At 40.0% G+C, this 21,669-nt stretch overlaps 1 protein-coding gene across 11 annotated transcripts in view; it reads right to left on the bottom strand.

The window, feature by feature from the left end:
* RBFOX1 (RNA binding fox-1 homolog 1) overlaps window positions 1-21,669 on the bottom strand; it is a 371,606-nt gene that overhangs the window by 24,643 nt on the left and 325,294 nt on the right. For 8 of the 11 annotated variants that reach the window (XM_008141611.3, XM_008141613.3, XM_054714703.1 and 5 more), the window contains one exon: window positions 12,704-12,768. In XM_008141611.3, the coding sequence (XP_008139833.3) occupies window positions 12,704-12,768 (65 nt within the window). Of the gene's footprint in view, window positions 1-12,703; window positions 12,769-17,450; window positions 17,494-21,669 lie in introns of all 11 variants that reach the window. The other 3 variants (XM_054714705.1, XM_054714706.1, XM_054714704.1) reach the window with 1 other exon arrangement.

Here is a 21,669-nt window from a genome sequence, read left to right as displayed (position 1 = left end):
AATCAACACATGCATGGCCTCACATAGTTATCTGTGTGTGTGTGTGTGTGTGTGTGTGTGTGTGTGTGAGAGAGAGAGTGAGTGTGTGAGAGAGAGAGAGAGAGAGAGAGAGAGAGAGAGAGAGAGGGAGGGAGAATACTTAAGTTCCACTCTCTTAGCAACTTTCAAGTATAGCTATTTTTATATTTCTAAGGTGGAAGTCACAATCTGGAAAAAAAACTTGTATAGTCAAAACTGTATTCTAATTCAGAAGTCTGCTTCTATAGGAAATTACCCATATTTTTACTCAAGACAAAACAATGCCCTCATAGTTTATTGGTAATAATAACACCAATAACAATATCCTGAGTGTCTTAGTGTCAGGTACTATTAAAGGAGCTTTTTGCTCATGGCTACATTCTCCTAGCAACCCAATGAGGCAGGCATCACTCATTAGCCATTAAAGATGAGGAAATGGATGATCAAATAGGCCAATTAGCGTGCCTGTATCTCATGTAGTAAGTAACTATGCTAAGTTAAGAACCTGGTCTAAATCTAAATCTCTGATCATATTCGTTAGGTGAATAGCGAAGATTTACTACTGCACGCACCAATCCAAGAGGAGGTTCAATGAGTATAATTGTTATAATTGTAAACCTGCTTCAAATCCTGATCGGGCCAATTATAAGTTGCAGTCTGTTGAGGTTTCCCAGAATGTTAGTGTTAGGGTTGGTCCTAGAGATTGCCCAGATTAAAAACGACTTGTACTTTTAAATGAATTTAATTCACTTGCTCTCCCCTGTATATATTCAATGCTTTCAAACAATAATATACACTCTAGAATATCAGTCAATTTGCAGTTGTTATTGAGAGTCCCATGCATTTTCACCACATCTCTCAGTTTATGAAGTAATGCTCAGTTTCATCTCTTTGTGGTTCTAGATGGTATTGTGCTCCCCACTTAGCAGACGAAAAAACTGAGGCTCAAAAGAAGAAGAGAAATCAGATAGGACTTTCTCAGGATACAGCTTACATTATAGTGTGGTTCTATTAATTCATGAGATGATATGACCACAAAATCACTTTCATTACCCCTGGGTCTTTGAAGTAAAGAAAATGATTAATTGTGGCCCTAGGGAACTTGAGGAAGGAAATCACAACACAATGGATTGCAAGGGAAACCCAAACATTGATAATTCTTATTTTCTCACAGAAGAAGGGAGAGTACAGAGGAGATGGTTACAAACCAACCATTTACAAAGACAATTTCTCTTACGTCTTACATGGTTGTGGAGGGGGACCCCAGGATCGACATTATTTACTTCATATTGGGGTAGAATTGAAGCTCGCCCTCCAGGGTGCTGCTTCTCACACTTCATACAAATCACCCTGGGATCTGGAAAGTGCACATTTTGATGCTGTGGGGTTTGAGTGGGACTTCAGAACCTGCATGTCTCACAAATCCTGGTGAGGCCAATGCCACTTGTCTGGGAACCACACATTGCAGAGCTAGGCTCTCAGGACTCAGCATGGACCACTCCCATGTTGACATTTCAGAACAGAGTGAGGTAACCAGTTCTTTCCATGTCTGCTTCTTTTGTTTTAAGTTTGAGATAAAGAACTTGAAGACAACAACTAAAAGAATAACAGAGAAGCTATTATTCTGAGAAAGCTGTGAGGCTCATGTTATCCAGGACACCTTTTCTAAGTGCCCCCACCCCAATCACCTGCGCTCATCGTCTATTTAATAGAATTAGTTCACAAACCCTCTCATGATGTAAAAATGATGAAGAAAGCAAGTTCCTCACCTTGTAATGTGATTTGAACTTTCAAGTTACAACACTGGACCATGAAAGGAGACAGAGATTCAGAGGATGCTAGAAACATCCCACAATCTTTGTTTTCTTTTAAAATGAATTTCAGGGCTATTAAAGCAACGGGGAAGCACTGATGCTAGTTATCAGATATGTGCTCTATTTATATAATCTCAGGCAAAAATATATCCATCTAAATGATTAAGATAATTAAGGGAAAGGGTGTTTGGCTTTGATTATGTCTCAACACCCAACAACCTAGTGAACTATTCAAACATTCACACATCACAATGCAGCAAGAATGAGTCAGGAAACAATTATAAAAATTGATGAGCTAGTTACTCGTAACAGAGATTTCCTCAAACCCTCACCTTCTAAACTACCACACCACTAAATCCTGATAGCGATTCCTACTCTAAATGTTTTGTGTATTAAATAAATAAATAAATTATTATGTTTTTGGAGGAGAATATAATTCCAGAGGAACCAATCACTGTGATCTACGCCAGGAGAGAAAGGTTGAGGGGTCACTTATTTCTGTCCAGTGACTGTACACATACAGGTATTACACGCAAATGTGGAAATAACATAGAGGCCACATGTAAACAGAAATTGGTCCTTCTAGGAAGGAATTAAAAGTTATTTTTGTAGGTACAAAGTCAGAACTTGCTTTGGTAATTTTAAAAGCAATACTAGACATTTTTAATGAAAAATTCCCTTTTACCCCCCAAAATGGAGTCTATAGTACATTGTCTAGTGCCCTCCCCCACCAAAAAAAAATCAAAGAAATGGAGTGGTTCTCTTTTTTGTCAACTTCATGAATGCTTCATGAGCTAAGTAAGATTCTATCATGTGTGTATTCCCTTGTATTTGACTGGAATACTGTCTTTTATGAGAAAAAAATATTTATTTGCAATGGAAATGGCTCATCCAGAGACCCATGGGCTTATATTATCACATCTGCCTATCAAACCTGCACAGCTGAAGGGCCCTGATGCCTTTACTTAAAAGACAGTTTTTATTTGCTTTTTTGTGGCTTATCAAGTCAATGATCTGCAACCTGAAAAGTGTGTAATTAGGCCATGACATGACCAAAGGAGTTGTTACATCTTGTCCCGTCACTGGCAAAGTGTCTGCCCACATGGCTGTGACAGCTATGGGCTATTGCGTTTGGAATTTTCCTTAATATCTCCCCAACTCCTTGTTGGTCCAGTCTGTTGACTGTTATAGGCCTGGTTCCTTTTTTTAACTGCCTCAATTACATATTCATCCAATAGTGCATAACAGTTGTTCAGAAGCCATTATAGATGGTGGACCAAAGGCAATTAATTCTTCAAATAAAAACTTGAGCACTCTTTCTTTGAACGTGTGTGTGTGCATGCATTTCTGTAAATTTGAAATGAGAGAAACTCTGGGAATATATCTATCAGTAACAGGCATATCACTTTTCAGCACAGAGAGCATTGTGTCTATAAACACAGGTTTCAAAAATCACATTGATGCTACTATCAAGAACTATACATTCCCGCCTCCACGATTTTAGAGCAATCTTAATTGTTATCAAATAAAATCATTGTCAATCTACAGAGCAGGTTGGTAGAAAACATAATTAGTGTGGTTAGTTATGGTAATTTTTTTGGTGAATGCCCAATTGGAACTATTTGACGCATAAGGAAAATAGATACAACATTGGTTGTTTTGACAGCATGAAATTTCACTGACTTTGTAGTCCTTATGTCACATCTTAGTTATGGCTATTTGAAGTTGAAAATGTGCCTTTGCCCTGACCTTGTAACAAAAGCAGAAGGAAGCAGAAACAGCTCATGACCTGCCCTAATACATATTGGATTAGAAGCCCAGTCAATGGATTTCCAAGACCACAGATTACCCTGTTTGGACCCACTTCTTCCAGCTGCACAGTGAGTATTCTGCTTAGGATGAGCACATATATTCTGGTTGTCCTGGGATAATCCTAGTTGAAGCCTGTTGTCCATGGGTCCTGATCAGAATGTCCCTTCTCTGTCACACATCCCATTCTGAATAATCATTTCTATTGGCATCTGCTTACCTCATTATTCTATTGTCTACTGCTTACCTCATTAGCTTGTTGATGCAATGTTTTAAATAGTACCTGACACACAAGAGACATTACCAAAAAATTAACTTCAAAATAGAAATCTTCATGGTAAAAAAAAAAAAAAGTTGCAGGAAAGATCATACAAAACTGCTCACTTTAAAACAAACTGACATATCAAAATATAAACTTTGAAGGGCTGATAATAAATTGAAAGGCTTATTCAGCCCCTAACACACACCTCCCCCTAAAAAGTTTTTCCATAAAGAAACAAAAACAAAGCCAAAAAAACCACCATAAATTATTCATGGAACTTAATGGATTAGGTTAGCATATAACCTTACCTATCTACACTAATAAAAGAGAAACATGCAAATTGACTGTACCTCTGTTACACCCACAAGCCAATCAGGAGTGAGTATGCAAATTAACCCAAAGAAGATGGCTGCGGCCATGGAGCGAGCAGGAGGCTTGGATTTCCCTGGCGATTGAAGAAGCCAAGCTTCCTGGCTGGCCCTGGCCTCTGCTCAAGGCTACAAAGTTTCAGTTATAGAAGATAAATAAATCCCAGATATCAGGGCCTCCGCTTGGGTTGCTGAGGGATGTGGCCGGCCTGCAAACCACCACAGGCCCCTTGCCCAGGCCACCCCACACCCCAAGGGTACCCCCAACCTGATCCGGGACACCCTTCAGGGCAAACCAGCCAGCCCCCTGTGCACCAGGCCTTTATCCTATCTAATAAAAGAGTAATATGCAAATTGACTGTCACTCCAACACTCAAAATGGCTGCTCCCATGTGGTCAAAGATAGCTGCCCCCATGTGGACACAAGATGGCCGCCACAAGATGGCCAGCAGGGGAGGGCAGTTGGGAGGGACCAGGCCTGCAAGGGAGGGCAGTTGTGGGTGATCAGGCCAGCAGGGGAGGGCAGTTGGGATGGACCAGGCCTGCAAGGGAAGGCAGTTGGTGGTGACCATGTCAGCAGAGGAGGGAAGTTGGGGGCAACTGGGCCTTCAGGGAAAGGCAGTTGGGTGGGACCCAGGGCTGCAGGGGAGAGCAGTTGGGGGGACCAGGCCTGCGGGGAAGGCAGTTGGGGGTGACCAGGCCTACAGGGGAGGGCAGTTAGGGTGACCAGGCCTGCAGGGGAGGGCAGTTAGGGGTAAACAGGCTGTCAGGGAAGCAGTTAGGCATCAATCAGGCTGGCAGGGGAGTGGTTAGGGGGTGATCAGGCTAGCAGGCAGAAGCAGTTAGGGGCAATCAGGAAGGCAGGCAGGTGAGCAGTTAGGAGCCAGCAGTCCTAGATTGTGAGAGGGATGTCCGACTGCAGGTTTATCAGGCCTAAACGGGCAGTCGGACATCCCTCGAGGGGTCCCAGATTGGAGAGGGTACAGGCTGGGCTGAGGGACACACCCTCCATGCACGAATTTCATGCACCGGGCCTCTAGTTATATTTTAAAAGGCTTGTCTATATCATACTCAGCTGAATAGGTTTGGTCACTATTCTACCTGAACTCTTTGAGTGACTCTAAACTGTTTCAAAAACCAGAGTTTTAGAGATTCAGGTGGATTTGAAATAACCTGGATGTTTTTGGTTTCCTCAAAGCCCATTCTAGCTCTCAAAGCTCATTCTAGCTCTCAAAGCTCATTCTAGCTCTAAGCTCTTAATTGATTATCTTATGGGAATATACAAAAATAAAAACAAGAACATTTTATGTATTGCCCTCTATGTGCTGGATATTTCATAGATACTGTCTCTAAACTTGAAAACCACTCAGTAAGGTGGAGTCAGTATAACCACATAACAGATGAGGTGGTCCCCACTGCAAATAAATGACTTCTTAAGGTTGCACCACTAAGATGCCATAGAATCTAGTAATTAAGGGCATAGATTTAAACTTTTAAGCTGAGCTGGACAATTTGTTCAACATTTCCAAGCTTGCTTCCCCATCTGTAAAATGGAGGTGACAACATCAATCTTACAGGGCTGGTGTGTGAGCTCAATGACACTGTATTTGTAGGGCATTTAGAATAGTGTCTGTTACTTAGTAAGGACTCCATAAATAGTCATTGGTATTATTGCTATTATCATAATATTGCTATCATTATTACAGAGAGATGATTTAAATCAAAGTTTGGTTCATCTCCTATATCAAACTTCGTCTCCTGGTGTGGTATGTCAAGAAGTCATAATCAATAGTGCAAATAATGAAGTCCTCTATTTCCACTTAATGAACATTAACAGCAGCATTGTCATATATATTGAAATTTTTATTAAAGAAATCTGTTTTCATCTTGTAATAGGAAATTCACAAGCAATAAGTGTTTCTTTCTAGTTACCCTCAAGCTGTCTGGAATAATTAGTTTCACTTTCTCTTCCTGAGCAAACTTTAAACTAAAAAAAAAAAAAATTAAGCATATAAATAAAATTAGGAATATATAACCTACTTATGTATTATATATACTAATATAGAGATATATATGTATACATTTAATCCAGTGTTCTAATAATAAAAATGGACATATTTTTTTCTAGTCACTGAGATATAAAAGAATATAAATAAAGACATTAATGACTCATTTCTCCTACTTCCTATTACAAGTTAACAGAGCATCTTTTTTAAAATTGCAGAACCCAGGTGAGCTCATCAGAATATATGAAAACAACAGAAAAGATAAAAAAACTCAAATCAATGACAATTTCAACAAGCCACAATCTAAGGAGGTGCAGAGTAATTACTATAGTTTGCTGCCAAGCTTTGACTCAACAGGTTATGATCTGAATTCAGAATGGCTTCCTCTTGCCCGGGATCCTTGTCTCAGGTGGGGAGATAGCACAGAATACGCTTCTATCCTCTCTCAGCCTCCATGAACTAAGCCCTCAGTTTCTTGTCCATCTGAGAATGCCATCCTTGGCATCGCCAAATTTTACAATGTTCTCACTTTGGCTTTTTTCAACAGTGATATCTCAAAAAAGATTGAAAATGTAAATAAAAGAGAAAGGTTAGCATAGAGTTGCTGACTTTTATTTTGCCAAGTAAGAACATTAAAAACAAAACTGGGTAAGAGGAAAAAAAAAAGCTACCATTTGCTGCTGTCATCGTTTCATAAAAGAAAAGCTATTTTTTTAAAACAGCATCTAAGAAAGAAGCCTGGACAAAGCCTGGGCCATTCCCCAGATGAGCTGACAGCCCTATTACATTGCACCCGTGTTCTTTCCCTGTCCTGGAAAACCGGTAATATGTCATCAGAGGCAGCCATCAGGCCTGGAACCGGCCTGGGGAGACAGTGCTTTAAACAAAGCACTAGGATAAGATCTTGAGATCTCTCCCTGCACAATTCACAGAGAATAGGGGGCTCACTACTGCTCTGCAACCAGAAGCAGTTTCAGCCTCTGGAACTTGGCTTAGGTGAGAGGAATGAGTCAAACAATGGGAGTCCCTCCCTTGTCTGCTCGGCATTGCCTGTCCTCGTAAGGGAGACCTATTATCCATAGATGAAGCAGTGTGTATTCTACCCCACAATAAGAAAAAGTACAATCATTTAGTCCCTAAAGTACAACAATATTTTTTAAATTACCTTTTGTATCCACAAAAATATGCTGTAAAGTAGTAAATTAAATTTCCATTCACGATGCTCAGATGCTTTCCAGGCTGACAATCTCTTAATTTTTAGTCTGTCTCATTTGATAAGGACTCCAAATCAAATGATGTATTATTTAAAATGCAATTGTCAGCCTTATTTTAACAACAGCTTCTATTATTTAACCTGAATCTAGGAGGTAATAAGTTCTCAAACACAGAGGGAGTGGCCTGCACTCAAGGAAAATAAACTCAAGTCCCTTTACTTCTTCAGTTTAGATCAAACTTAGGAAGTACACTTGGCTTTAGTTCTATTTTCGGTAGTTATGCTTATGATGAAATAGTATAGGAAGGCAGAAATTTGGTCTTTTGCTACCTCTTTTCTTCCTTGCTTGCTTGCTTCCTTCCTTGTTTCCTTCTGTCTCTCTTTCTTTCTGTTCATCCACCTGGCCACCTATATAATCTGTGTATGATTTAATCTATCATCTATCTATCTATCTATCATCTATCTATCTATCTATCTTTCTATCTTTCTATCCATCCACCCACCCACCTATCTATCTATCCATCTACCCATCTTTGTGTGTGTATGTATAGATATATATAACTATCTCTATCACTTATATAATTTAAAATAGTAGACCAGCTTCTCCATGACCCCCAAAGGCATGCCTACTTATCTCTGTTGAGTTTTTAAAAATAACTACTAATTTACTTCTCTCTTAAACAGCACCTTTTATTCATGGGTTATGAATATCAGAATTAAACAGTGTTGTAGCATATGGCTTGTGACTACAGCCTGAGTATGACCAGTCCTGGCCACATTTTATTAACATTTACCTAGTTACTCTAGTGCAGTGGTCGGCAAACTCATTAGTCAGCAGAGCCAAATATCAACAGTACAACGATTGAAATTTCTTTTGAGAGCCAAATTTTTTAAACTTAAACTATATAGGTAGGTATATTGTTATTAACTTAATTAGGGTACTCCTTCAATTGCACTGTATGTGCGCGCCCGCACGTGGTATTTTGTGGAAGAGCCACACTCAAGGGGCCAAAGAGCCGCATGTGGCTCATGAGCCGTGGTTTGCCGACCACTGCTCTAGTGAGTCCTTCCTGAGGTCCTAAGGCACAGGTATGTGTATGTGTGTTGTACACATGTATGTATGTCAACACACACACACATATATGTATGAATATACATATATATTTCAAATGCAGAGAGCAAGATAATTGGTATTATGGCATTTTCATTAGATTGTTAAGTTGAACTTGCCATCATACCATGTTTGTCCTACAAAAATAGAAACTTCATATGGTATAGTCTAATACTGCCAATAAAACTTTAAGATCTCAAAAATCAAACAAACTAAAAGGGGTAGAAAATAAACAAAGCCCAGTTGCTTGCTGTGTCTTTTGCTCAGTCTAGAGTCATCTGCACTGCCAGGTCTCTAATTGTATGTATAAAGCTGCTGATGTCAGGGATTCTTAAAGGAAATACATCTTACATGAAAGAAGAAAGGGTCCCTGGTAACTATCAGTGCAATGGGAACATTATGAAATTTCTGAGTGAACGGCTTTGTATACCTTTCTTCTCGAGCTGGTCTGCGTCTAATTCCCTTCGGTCCTAACGTGGAGGGACGTTCTCATGCACTGGTTGTTAGATGTTAGGATGTCAGCAAGCAGGACAAGCATGACAAATACCTGCCTTTCCGAAGAGTTCACATTTTCATCCAAGCTATGTACACACCATAGGTATTTCCCCAAACATTTGCAGCATAATTCATTGAACAGGGAATCCTCCCCCACCCAACCCCCTTGTTTGGCTGCTCCAAGATGCAACAACCATCAAGTCATAATACACAAAGAAACCAAGAGCCAATCCGTAGAGAGAAGCCTGCCCCCAGGCTAAATCCAAGCAAGCCATTCCTCGAGCTAATGTGATGATGGACCTGTCAAATCCAGAACGTATCACGGACACATCAGCAACACCAAGTGGCATGCAATGACCAGATGATCGTCGGCCCCACTGCCATGCTTTCATTGGTTCAAGCTCAGAACACAATCTCCTTTGACAGTGTGGACAGTCGGCGTTTCATAAATCAAAGTCAGGTTGGAAATAAAGATCTGGTGAGGTCAAGTGCTTACCAAATACTTCCTAAATGCCGAGGAAAGATGTTTGCCTATTCCCGTTAAATGCACCAGGAGGCTATAAAATTACCTAATCCAGTCAGGTCTTTTTCTTTTGGGGAAATCTCTGCCCACACCAGATGGTCTTCATTCTGGAGGTCAGCATTCAGAAACTCTCAGGATGCTCCAAGATAATCAGCATGTGATAGTTTAACCAAGAAAATGATGGGCAGAGAGTTGCAAGCTGCCCATCAAGGACATTCTGGGCAGTCCCGAGGTTACCTGAGTTCAATGTTTTTCAAAAGTCCCTGAATTTTTAATTTGATGAAAGCTTAATTTGTGCTGATAAAAGGTAAAATTCTACCAACTGGGGACACCAAACTTCTTTTACTTTCAAGACATCTGAAATGACTCATGGTTACAGGGCAGGTTGCTGCAGTTCTCTATGGAACAGGTTGACAACTATGGACATTACCAAAACGTTCTAATTCCTGCTGATTTTACCTCCTATTTTGGAAGGGCTTCTTTGGGTTAAGGAGTTTTTCTCTTTATCTTCTAGAGAACAGGAGCTAAGAATTGAGCACTACTGCTATTACACTGGGATTGTGTTAAAATAAAATATTACACAACTGCCCTAAGATAAATTCTAGATATTTGGCATCTTCAATCTAGATTCTAAAGCTATTCTGATAATTTCACATTTTCCCCAAAACATGTGTCTTCTATTAAAGGGTCTTTCTTCACCTTACCTGTTTGCTAAAAGTAATAGGGAAGACCACCATTTCATAAATACACTTTCCAAATCAAACCAGAAATATCATTTTAAAGATTGTTTTCTGGTAATTTACCTATTACTGCGTTTACCTCAATGCTATATTTCCATATGTGGCATGTGTCTTGCTTATAATACAGTTAAATAGGGTTGGTAACCAATTTACACAGCAAGCAAGAAGACCTAATGTGCAAATTTTTTAATGAACAGCAAGAGGCCAATTACATGGACAAGACTATTACCACTGAGTTTGTTTCTTCAACTGAAACTATTAAACTCAAGTGGGAATTGTAAAGTTATTCAAAATTTACCAATTCAAGAATGAGGGCAATTTTTCAGTAAGACATGTTGCCAATGAAAATCTTAATAAAATTAAAATAACAGATTTTCATACACATATTTGCATATATGGTGCCCCCAAATGCAACAACATTTTAACTTAAGTTTTAGATGAATACAAATGGAGATGAACAGATCCTCAAGTAATTCTATCTAAGAATAGTGTTAAACATTATTTTTTTAAATGTCTAGATTGGTCTTATTGAAGAACGCAATTTAAATGAGATCTTTGTAATTAACCTTGTTTTCAACTTGGGGATAAGAAGCACTTATACTGAGAAGCAGGATAAAAATCCCTCCCAAAATAAATCTGTTTAAGATTCTTATAATTATACAGCAGGCTTAAGTTACTATGATTATAATTACATACAAAGTGGGTGTTTGTGAATTTAGCATCTAGAAATATTTTCATAAAAATAATTAAGGATTGTAGATAAACCACATTACAATTGATACTTTGTGAATCTTTGGTGTGCAGAATTTAATAGTGTTAAGCCTTTTCATTTGTAGGATAATCTTAAATACTTCAAGACTGTCAACGTTTTTATTAACCTACTGACCCTCTCCTTTTTCCTAATCCAGTGTCAAAGTGTATCGAAGATAGCAACTTACATAAAACCTATTTTGCATCTTAACAAGTGATTCTTGGGTAACTGCATAATTTATGTATTTGTATCTGAATCTTGCCAATTGTTTGAATCTATTCGGAGGCTCCCTCCAGCCTTGAGGCCTGGTTATGGTTGTTTTTAAGAATATAGTAATACCTGCATACAAGCAGAAGGCAGATCTCAACTCTACCTTGCCAAAGAGACATTTTATTACATGTGAATGCATGCGGTTTTCAAAGTGCCGCTCTTAGGGCTCAGCAATTTCCTTTGCTTTATTAGACCTCAGAAGAATCCTGTAGCCGCAATGAGCTCACAACACGTCTGTGAGGAATGGAATGGAACTGCAGGGAAAGCACCAGAGCAAACCCAGGTAGGAACCCAGTCACAACAGGCCGGGGAGAAGGACCAGTGGCTGCCGACACGTCCCATTCAAGATCAAATACATCTCCTTGCTTACCTGTCTGACCCAGCATGCCTCAGCCACACATGCAAATTGTTATCATCACTGCTTTATTCATGAAACATATTTTTAAATTAAAGGAGTCATTACCCAAAATAAGCACCCTCAGTGACATTTGAGCATGCAGAGCATCTGAACATTCACATTTATGTCCTCAGAAAACAGAGCCAACACATTGCATTCAATATGGAAACACACACTTTCTTTTTTCAAGGCACCTAAACAGAAATAGCTGTGGCTTGTCGTTTCAGGAACCGAGTCATCTGTTAAGCCTGGGTAATTGGTCATAAAGCTCTTCCACACCAACCCTCCCCCGCCATCCATTATGACTTATGCATTTTTTAAACCCACTTCTGTCCCTTCTGCTGCCAGTCTTAGGGTGTGGTGTGCATTACAAATAAAAGTCAGCTTGTCTTAGGAGGATTGGACACTGGATGTTGCAAAAAGAACCAATCTACTTAGGAATGCCAGCTACGTCTCCCCCATTCCTTTATGATGTATTAAATAGTGGTTTCCTGGGTGTAAAGAGTTGTAACAAAGGGAAATGGGGTGCTTGCAATCGAGGTAAGCCTGCAGGATCATCTTCTGTTTTCTTCATCTGAGCTGGATGAGACCATGGTGTTCCAGAGAAGACCATGAGAAGGTTGCACAGGGAGTGTGCATGTACATGCAAGGTGTGCTGTCGCAAGGGCTGAACGATCTATACACAAACAAAACATACCATTTTCTTTGTGTCTTAGCAAAGAGGGCGAGAGTTGGGAATGAACTGGGCATCGCTGTCCATCCTGTCTCTATGTGGCCCTCTTTGTAGTCTCACGTGGGACCTAACTTGGTGGGTGCTGCCTCCCCAGATGTCATGCATTTGCATCAAGACTGGACACGAATCTCGTCTCCCCACCAGCTGAGTTAAGTTCCAAGTAGCTGTCAAGCACAAAAAGGAAGACCCTTACCTGTCACTGTAGGCAGCTGCAGTGGCTGGGGTAGGCTGGGCGTAGCGGTATGCAGCATAACCACCCTAAAACACAAGGAGAAAGTGAACTTAGAGATGCCAAGGAGCCCGACTCAGGGATGCCCCGTGGTGAAACCACACGAGAACAGCAGTTACCCAAATCTACCAGTCTAAAGTGGAGGTTAATGAAAGCTTAGTGTCAGAGCACAAGTACAAAAACACACACCAGAGAGACAAGGGGATTGGAGACCAACCCCAGCCGGATGTTAAAGGTTAGCAGGTGTAAGCATATCCCCAAGGGAGAACCCAGGTACCCTTTGAGGGACATGTACCTAAGAGTTAACAGTGATTGTCTTGGGATAGGGAGGATTATGGGGAATTATTTAAATACTCTTGATACTTTGCTGAACTTTCCAGATTTTCAAAACTGATTACACTTTACCTTTACTTATTAACTATTAACTTACATTTTATTCAAACAGTCTTTGATTACTTCCTTAAAAATCCAGTATAGGTTAAACTACTACCCTCTTTGTCTTTTATATTTATTTATTTTTAAACCCCTTAGAAGGCAAGCTTACTAGTAATCTCTTGCATATATAGTTGTTTAACCAGTAAAGCAATTAAAGAAGACAGTCCATAGCTTTCCACATCTTACATAATTATTTTTAAAAGGAATGGTAAATGCTTCTTAAAAATTCCGTCTTTTTGGTTAAAGATATCACAGAGATTTGGATGTGGAATTCGGTGTGGAAAATATGATAAAGGATTCCAATTTGTAAATAAAATCATTAAGAGAGAAAAAAATCTGAAAAAATAATTAACATTTAGTTGTATGTACCAGTAATTGCAATTGTTCAATTAAGCAGAGGACAAGCAAATGGGCATATTTGAAAGGAATGTGTTCAGCAGAGCATTGATTATCAAACTGTGAAAATAACAGAGCGTCTTGCTCAGCCGACCACGGCGAGACATCAGCCACTGTAGAATGATCTCAGCACAATTAACAAACAGGCTCCAGGCTCCACCGATAAGACAGGAACCATTCAGGTTCTAATAGGAATGCAGTCCCACAATCCTCTGCGGGGCAACTCGGGACAGGCTACTCTGTCCAGGGGCACTTAACAGCAAGACCATGGATGTGCCAGAGGGTATCTAAGAGTAGAATTGAGAGTAGAGGAGTTTGTTACATTTGGCTTCATATCCTATAGGGAAAAACCAAGTAGTAGGATAGGAGGCAGATGAATGGGGAAGCTCAAAACTCATCTTTTAAAATGTAGATTAAACTGGTCTCAATAATTTATTTCTACCTTCTGCCACCCACAGCTCACTTTCAGAGGAATTTTGCCATCACTTACACAGCAATTCTAGAAAGCTAGTTTATCCTTGCACAAGTTTGTTCTTCGGATCAGTCCTGGAGGAGACAGATCCAAGACATTCTGACAGATAATCAGCAATAATTTGGAGCCAGATAAAAGAAAAAATGTCTCCCTTGAAAAACAATGTAAAAGTAAAAAAACAAAAACACGAGGTCTTAGCCAGACACCACCTGGTGTTCCAAACACCATGTTCTCTAATTAGGAGTGGGGAAACTCATTAAATGTGCTGAGGAATTGTAAAACCAAAGCTGTTGTCACACCAGCACCAAGCTCAGACAGGCTGGTGGGCTGAGGGGAAAGAGGTCACCTGATTTCTGGAGCCATTCTTTTCATTTGCCTGTCCATCTCCATGGCTTTCTTGATGTATCTAGAAAGACACGGGTGTGCAGGCCTGTGCAGTGCACTTCATGAGGGAGGAGGAAGGGGCTGGAATTGGCTAACTGATGGCTAGGAAGCATTAGCTCCAACCAGCTGAAAGCTTTGAGTGGAGAAAGTGTGTGTGTGCATGTGGATGTGTGCATGTGTGTGTGTGAGTGTGTGTGTTATTTTTGTCTCTCACTCCCAGAATAAAATAAAAAAATTCCTGCCAAGATATTTGCATCAAATGCCATGTCAATCATGCTTTGGTGACTGTGAATTTGGTCCCAGCAAAGATTTTTAGCCACGTCCCACTTGCAAATCCTCTTTGTTTGAACTCTGTACGTCTCCCTCAACTTCAGCAGTAGTTTTCCTCAATGAAATTAGGTAACGAGTTTGATAAGTGGAAATAACTGTGGCAGTGCACACAGAAGGTAACTAACATGAACCTCACTGAGCACTAGGCCCATATTTCTTGTATGAACCTAACATGGATATCTGAACACTGGGGATCCAGCCACACAACAGACATGTTCATCTATGAAGCTTTAAGAGGACCTGTCCTCTACATAGTTGAATATGATTTGGCCACTCAGAGACCATAGGAGTGTGCTTCCATGCAATACTGGCACCAGTGGTCAGTGCCCAAATGCTTATTTTTGTTCACCAGGAATTTGTTTACAAGCTTTCCAGATTCAAGAGTCAAGGCCATGGTTTGCTAAAGTCTGTAGAGCCAGTGGGAAGATGTTGACCTTGATTTGTGGTCTCCTTGCTGTCCAGTAGACCACCTGGTAATGATGGAAAAGTCCTGTGTCTGTGCTGTACGGTACTGTAGCCACTTGTCAGTGACTGCTGAATACTGGAAATGTGGCCAGTACAACAAACTGAATTTGTAATTTATTGAATTTGGGTTCATTTGAATATAAATAGCCACACGGGGCTGGTGGCAACCCTAGTGAGTCCAGGTCTATGTGATCCCTGAAATATGTAACAATTGGGAAAAGAAAAGGGTTAGGTGGCCTAATGCCTGCACATCTATCTACTTCATTGCCTTCTGGACTGTTTTTCGTCTGTATAAAATCCATATTAGGGGAATAACAGAGTTGTGTATTAACTCAGTGTCTGTGTGCAAATACTGTAAAATTATCAAAAAAATACAAATTGCTTTAATTTGCCTTTCTAACAGGTAACTGTCATCAATTTTATTGCTCCATATTTTGCAGTTCGCTGAGCATAGCCAGAGCTGCTGCAAGGTTCTGTGCTAATGTCTGAAAAAGGAGAGCTCACTTCCATTTGCTGTCACCAAACCGTGTCCATGTTGAAACTGGTCCTCCCAGATCTTAGGACGAAAATGCATCCTTGACAGTGAGATTTTTCCCACTACCAAGGGAAAGAGGGTGACAAGCACAACATAATTCTACACTCCCTACTCATAAAGCATACTCATTTTTCACATGCTGGACAGCATCAAAATATAAATGTGACCTTATATGAAATATAAATTTTAAATGGCCCTTATAAATTGCCCTTCCCTCCCCTGCCACCACCATCAGATGGATGTAGCCACCTAAGATACTGGCTCACTGGATCGGAAACATTTCCTTTGTTACCGAGACCCCTGGAGGTCCTTTGGGGGAAGTTACTGATTAGGAATCTCTAGTGATGCCCTAATAAAGTATTTTCAGAAGTGTACTGCTGGGATACTAATAGTAGCAGGGAAAGGGAAGGTACCTGAATCAGATAGGCTTGGGAATTACTTAATTAAACACTATGGAAGTGGTTGCTCTATTTGTGGAACTTAAAGCAATGCTTACAAGCACCATGGATCTCCACTGCATCGCAAAGTAGTTTGACAAAGGGAATCCCATTATTAACATTAGAGAATACTTTTTGGAAAAAGCTGTTCTACTATCCAAATGGCGAATTACTTGGGGGAGGTGAAACCTGTGGGTGAAACTTATGGGCTTGATCTCAGACACATCTCCTCCTCTCCGAGGATATCCCAGGATCTCACTTTGTGCAAAGCGGTAGATTGGTGTATATTTAATGAACTCAACATTTTATGTCTGAAAACAACATTTACAAGGACATTTGCTAGATGAGAAACTTAAATATAAATCATTATTCCCTAATTTATCTGCATTATACATTCAGCTGTTTTTGAAATGTGGCAAGTTTTCTTGAAAGGTAAAAATAAAAGTTCATGTCAGGAATTTTAATTAATTTGTCCTCTCTTAGTCTCAAGTACCCCTTTTTCATAATAGAGTTCTTATTAAAATGATTAATTTTCACAGTAAAAAATGTACTTTCTTAATGGACTTAGTACTGAACAAAAATGATAATTGCAGGTTATAGGAAAACCCATGTAATAAAACTCCCACTGATTACCCTAGTATTACATTCTTCTTTCATTTTATTTGACAGTTTTAATGTTGGTTTTAGACCAAATATGGAGACTCAACCATCTATATTCCAATGAATGTGGGGCTCATTTCTTCCTGCAAATTTGTTCATTTGGGGGTTGCTTTGGCAGTGAGAAGTAGGTTTGGAAGCTATAGCAATGGGAGTGAAACAAATTTATAAGAGCCCACAATGAAACCATGAAGAAATATGTTAGTTATCTTCAATACTAGATGCATAAGAGGTTTGTTCTTTTTTAATTTAACCATTCCAGGTGACTCCTGGAACCTACTAAAATTTTTCTTAGACAATTAGTTCAATGAAACCCTAGAGTCCTTTTTCACTGAATTTATATTAATTGAGACCAGATGCACTTTAAGAAATTTATAGCCAAGCCAGACCCCCATTTTGATAAACTCATGATCTAGCAAAGGATAAATCTGAGATGATCATCTCCATTCTTGGAGAATTCACATCAAAACTGGAAAATTCAGTTCAGTCTTTCCTCCTATGTTAGAGAATATCTCCTCCCTGGAATGGTCTTGTTAGTAAGATTTCACAGCAAACCCACAACCAGAGTGATGAGTTTTTCCACCAGTCAGGATTTCATACCTGTAGCAATTTATTGCCATACACAGGCTCTTGATACACTACTCTATAAGGAAACAGAAATGTAATGTTTTCAATGCAAAAATGAAATAAATAAAAGAAAATGCATAAGTCAGACCGAAATTCCAGAGCAATTCATTTACAAGTTTGCTTCTCTTCACTAAGACCTGGAGTGACCCATGGAACCAGGAGAGGAACCAGTGCCAAACAATTCTAGTTGCAAATTTCTGTAACTGAGAGAATCAAGAAGGGGGAGATGGGATCAAGTAACTCAGTGATTTGTGTTCTAACCCATGTTTCTTTTTAAAGGAGGAAGAAAAGATATTTTCATGGCTTTTTGTCCTTCCAAGCACATTCCAATGGTTCGAGTTAACTATTTTGAAGTTTCTCTCTTGAGCTCATGATTGGAATTCTCCAGAATACCTGAGGATTTAACTTCAATGCCAAATTATTGAGGCAGTTAAGATGATAGTACAGTAGCAACCATAACTGTACAACACCTGTATTTCTTAAATTTAATTTCGACTAACATCAAAAAGCACAATTGTATTTCATAAATTAATGAAGCACATGGAAGCTACCAAAGCTACTTTGAATAGATATGACTAGAAAAATGGTGTGTGTGTGTGTGTGTGTGTGTGTGTGTGTGTGTGTACATGCGAATGGGTCTAGAAAATATATGTGCTGTTAACATGTTATTACTTCATTCATGTATAACACTGACAAGATGTCAAAAGAACCAAGGGACAGGTGGAGGTGATTTGTGGATGGGAGAGTGTTTCATGGGTGTGGCTAATCTTTCATGTGTGGTTCTAGTTTGAAGTGAAATTTCCAGTCCTAGGCAGACCTCCAGGTAAATATTTTAAGAGATTTAGGGACCTGCCTTGTAAAGGTGTATATATACAAGGTGTTCCCCCAAAATGTATACATACTTTAACAGCTGGTAGGCCAATTTTGAAAATGAAATGTATTTTAATAGACACTGCCTTTATAATTTTGGGGGGATATAATTTTGGGGCTCTCCGAATACAAGGGCATGTGGTTAACATTTGCTTTATCTGCCAGTTCCCTCTCTCTCTCTCCTTCACGGTCTTCGCTTCCCTTCTTCCCACTGCAACTCCACTGTCTTACTCTAGTTTCCAGTCAATTCCTTTTGACAGCTCTGTTGTCATTTCCTTCTTTCCATTTTTGATAGCTACCCTTTGATCAAATGCCCCATTCTTTGACATCTCCCTGCGTGGATTAAGGTAAGTGTCTTGGCTAAGATCACATAAGCAACACTTATTTCCCACTCCCTGATCAATTATGGCTTTATAATGGCTATAGCTCCACCCCTAAGTGTGACAGATTATGTCTCAGGTCCAGGGAACTTAGTCTTCCCACTTCACCTTTCTAACCACTGTCATACCCATGTGTCACCTTTACTGTTATTGATTTTTTCTTTAACTTGACCCACTTTTTAATTTATAAGGAATGATTTAAATGTCCACCACTAAGTAATAACACCGAACTAGTAGATTTAATATGCTAGCTATGTCAACTAAATTCCCATTTTTTGACATAAAAGTGTGTTTGTGTGTGTGTATGCATGTGTGTGTGGGTGGGAAGCAGGGGTATATTCCCAGGTGGAAGTGACCCAGATGTGACTTTTTCTCGCCTCCTTTCTGACTCAGAAACCCCCTACCTCCTCTCTGAGGAGTGGCATCCACACTGGGTCTGAACATGTCCTGTGTGGTGAGAGGCAGTGTTTCTCCTGCTTGGCTGGGCTCCTGCATAGGATGCTTTTTTTCTTTGCCCTCAGCCTACACACACTTCCCTGGTGTTTGCTTTAGCTCCCAGCATCCCTGGCATCTCTGAACATCTCTCCCTCTCTCCCCAATCCTCTCTGCTCTGAAAGGTGAAGAAGGAGCTCATTCTAGGTAGGAGGTTGTTGCTTGCCAATTGCAGGGGGTTCTGCAGATCTCTCAAATCAGAAATGCCCGAGGGCTCCCATATCAGGAGGGAGGGATGGAAAGACGTTGAAAAACAAAGAGGAGAAGGGGCAGGAGAAAGTGGGATGCGCAGAAAAGGGCAGTCATTCTGGTGTCGGAGCTGGCATCCTTGCTGTTGAGTTGCTGATATGCTGCCAACGCTGAGAATGTCTGAGCAGGAAGAACTGGAGAGCAGATTCCTCTTAACCTCTTAAAAGTAACCAAAGCAAGAAGCTTGTTCCTCTCCCAATTAAATTACACAGAAATAGCTGGCTTCAATCTATTAGAAGTGAGTAAAGTGTCCAACACACGTCCCAGGTCCTCTCCGGATTGCCTGAAACCTATTTATTGTGCACTATTTCTAACAAGATGGAAGGAGCAAGCCAGGAACTTCCTTTAAATAGAACAGAACCTCACGTGCTTTACTAACCTCTTTAATCATCATTTCTTTAAGAAATGGAGCTCTGGGGACACGTCCGCTCATCAGAACATACCAGTATCTCAAGGGAGGTGGGATAGCAGCTTGAAAAAGCACATTCAAAATTACTTCTAGCTAGGATGAATCCTGCTTCATAAATTCTAGAGTGCAGGAAATACTCCTATTTTTTCCTCGCCCTTAAATCAACTTAAGGCCAACCATGAACCTGTGCTCTGCTGCCATAATGGGGTGGACCAGTTCACCACTGTCGCTCATGTGCACACACCACCCAGCAGCAATATTCCAGAATTGCCATCTTATACAGAACAAAAAAAATTCAGGAAGGTCTGCAAGGTCTGAGCTACCTTCTGGAAAGAGGACAGAGAAATGTGCTGGGTAAATAAAACTTAACCTTTTGCACTCGGATGTCGAGTATGACTCGACACGGTTAGCATCGGGAGCAGGAATCGAGAAAAAAGCAAGCGAGTGCAAAGGGTTAAAGTTCATATTTCAGCTAGTTTTTCCCATCACCTAATTGTCTATTTGGAACGCCCCCCACGCCCCCCCTCCCTGAAAAATCTTACTGGCACTATAATAGGAACAGTGGGAAAATGTATAAATTTTTTTGGCTACTAGGGTGGCTTGAAAAGAGTGAGAGGAATAGTTTTCTAACTTAAATCTTAAATTTTTTTTTTATTTTTATTGATTTCAAATAGGAAGTGAGAGAGAGAGAGAGAGAGAGAGAGAGAGAGAGAGAGAAACATCAATGATGAGAGGAAATCATTGACTGGCTGCCTTCTGCACGCCCCCTACTGGGAATCGTGCCTACAACCTCGGCATGTGCCCTTGACTGGCCACAGGCCAATGCTCTATCCACAGGCCAACACTCTATCCACTGAGCCAAACCAGCTAGGGCGGAATAGTTTTCTAAACTTAGAAACCAGAAAACTCAGGACTTGAAGTTACTGAAATAACTCCTTTCATCTATACCTCACTCAGATACCTACAGAGGCTGTACCACTGAGCCTGGTGTTCTTTGCCCAAATATGATGAATTTGTGGGAAATAAAAGCTCTTAAAGGAACCAAAAAACTCAAAGGGGTTTTCTGGAACTTTCCTTTCTCAATGGAATTTCTCTTTCCACCTTAGAGTGGATGTTGGTGTATTTTCCCTCTTCTAACTTTCTCTGCTCTTTCCATTCGCCTCGTTCTTAGGGATTTTCCTTTATCCCAACCAACACAGATCTACACACTATCGGTTACTCTCACTAGTCATTCTATTTCTTTGTGAACTCTTAGAGCTGTGCCTTCAAGAAGCTTCTACTAAGTAACTAGACAAAAATCCATGAAGTAAGAGAAAAAGGCTAATTTGAAATCTCCATGGAACAGTTTCAATTAATAATTCAATTCTTTATTAGGAGTAAAATAATGCAACACATTATTGTCATTTTACAGAGAGGTGAACTAATAAATGATAACTAATATAATAATAAGCTTACATAACATCCACATTGTTCTCCCCTGGGGTAAGTGTTGATGAAGATAGTTCTCTTTTTGGTGGAATTTTTCTTTTTAAAATTTCTTCATCCTTTCTCTACTCCCTTTAATTTCACACACACACAAAAAAAAGAAAGAAAGAAAAAAAAAACACAAAAAAACCCTGCTGTGGCCAGTATGGCTCAGTTAGTTGAGTGTGGATCCGTGCACCAAGAGGTTGCCGACTCAATTCCAAATCTGGGCACATGTGGGGTTGAGGGCTCAGTCCCCAGTGGGTAGCAATCAGGAGGTGGCCCAATCAATGTTTCTCTCTCTCATCAATGCTTTTCTGTCTCTCTC

This window comes from Eptesicus fuscus, chromosome 4 (assembly GCF_027574615.1).
Source record: "Eptesicus fuscus isolate TK198812 chromosome 4, DD_ASM_mEF_20220401, whole genome shotgun sequence".
Lineage (NCBI taxonomy): Eukaryota > Metazoa > Chordata > Mammalia > Chiroptera > Vespertilionidae > Eptesicus > Eptesicus fuscus.
The sequence above is the reverse complement of the archived record's forward strand: the minus strand, read 5'-3'. Positions and strand labels throughout refer to the sequence as shown.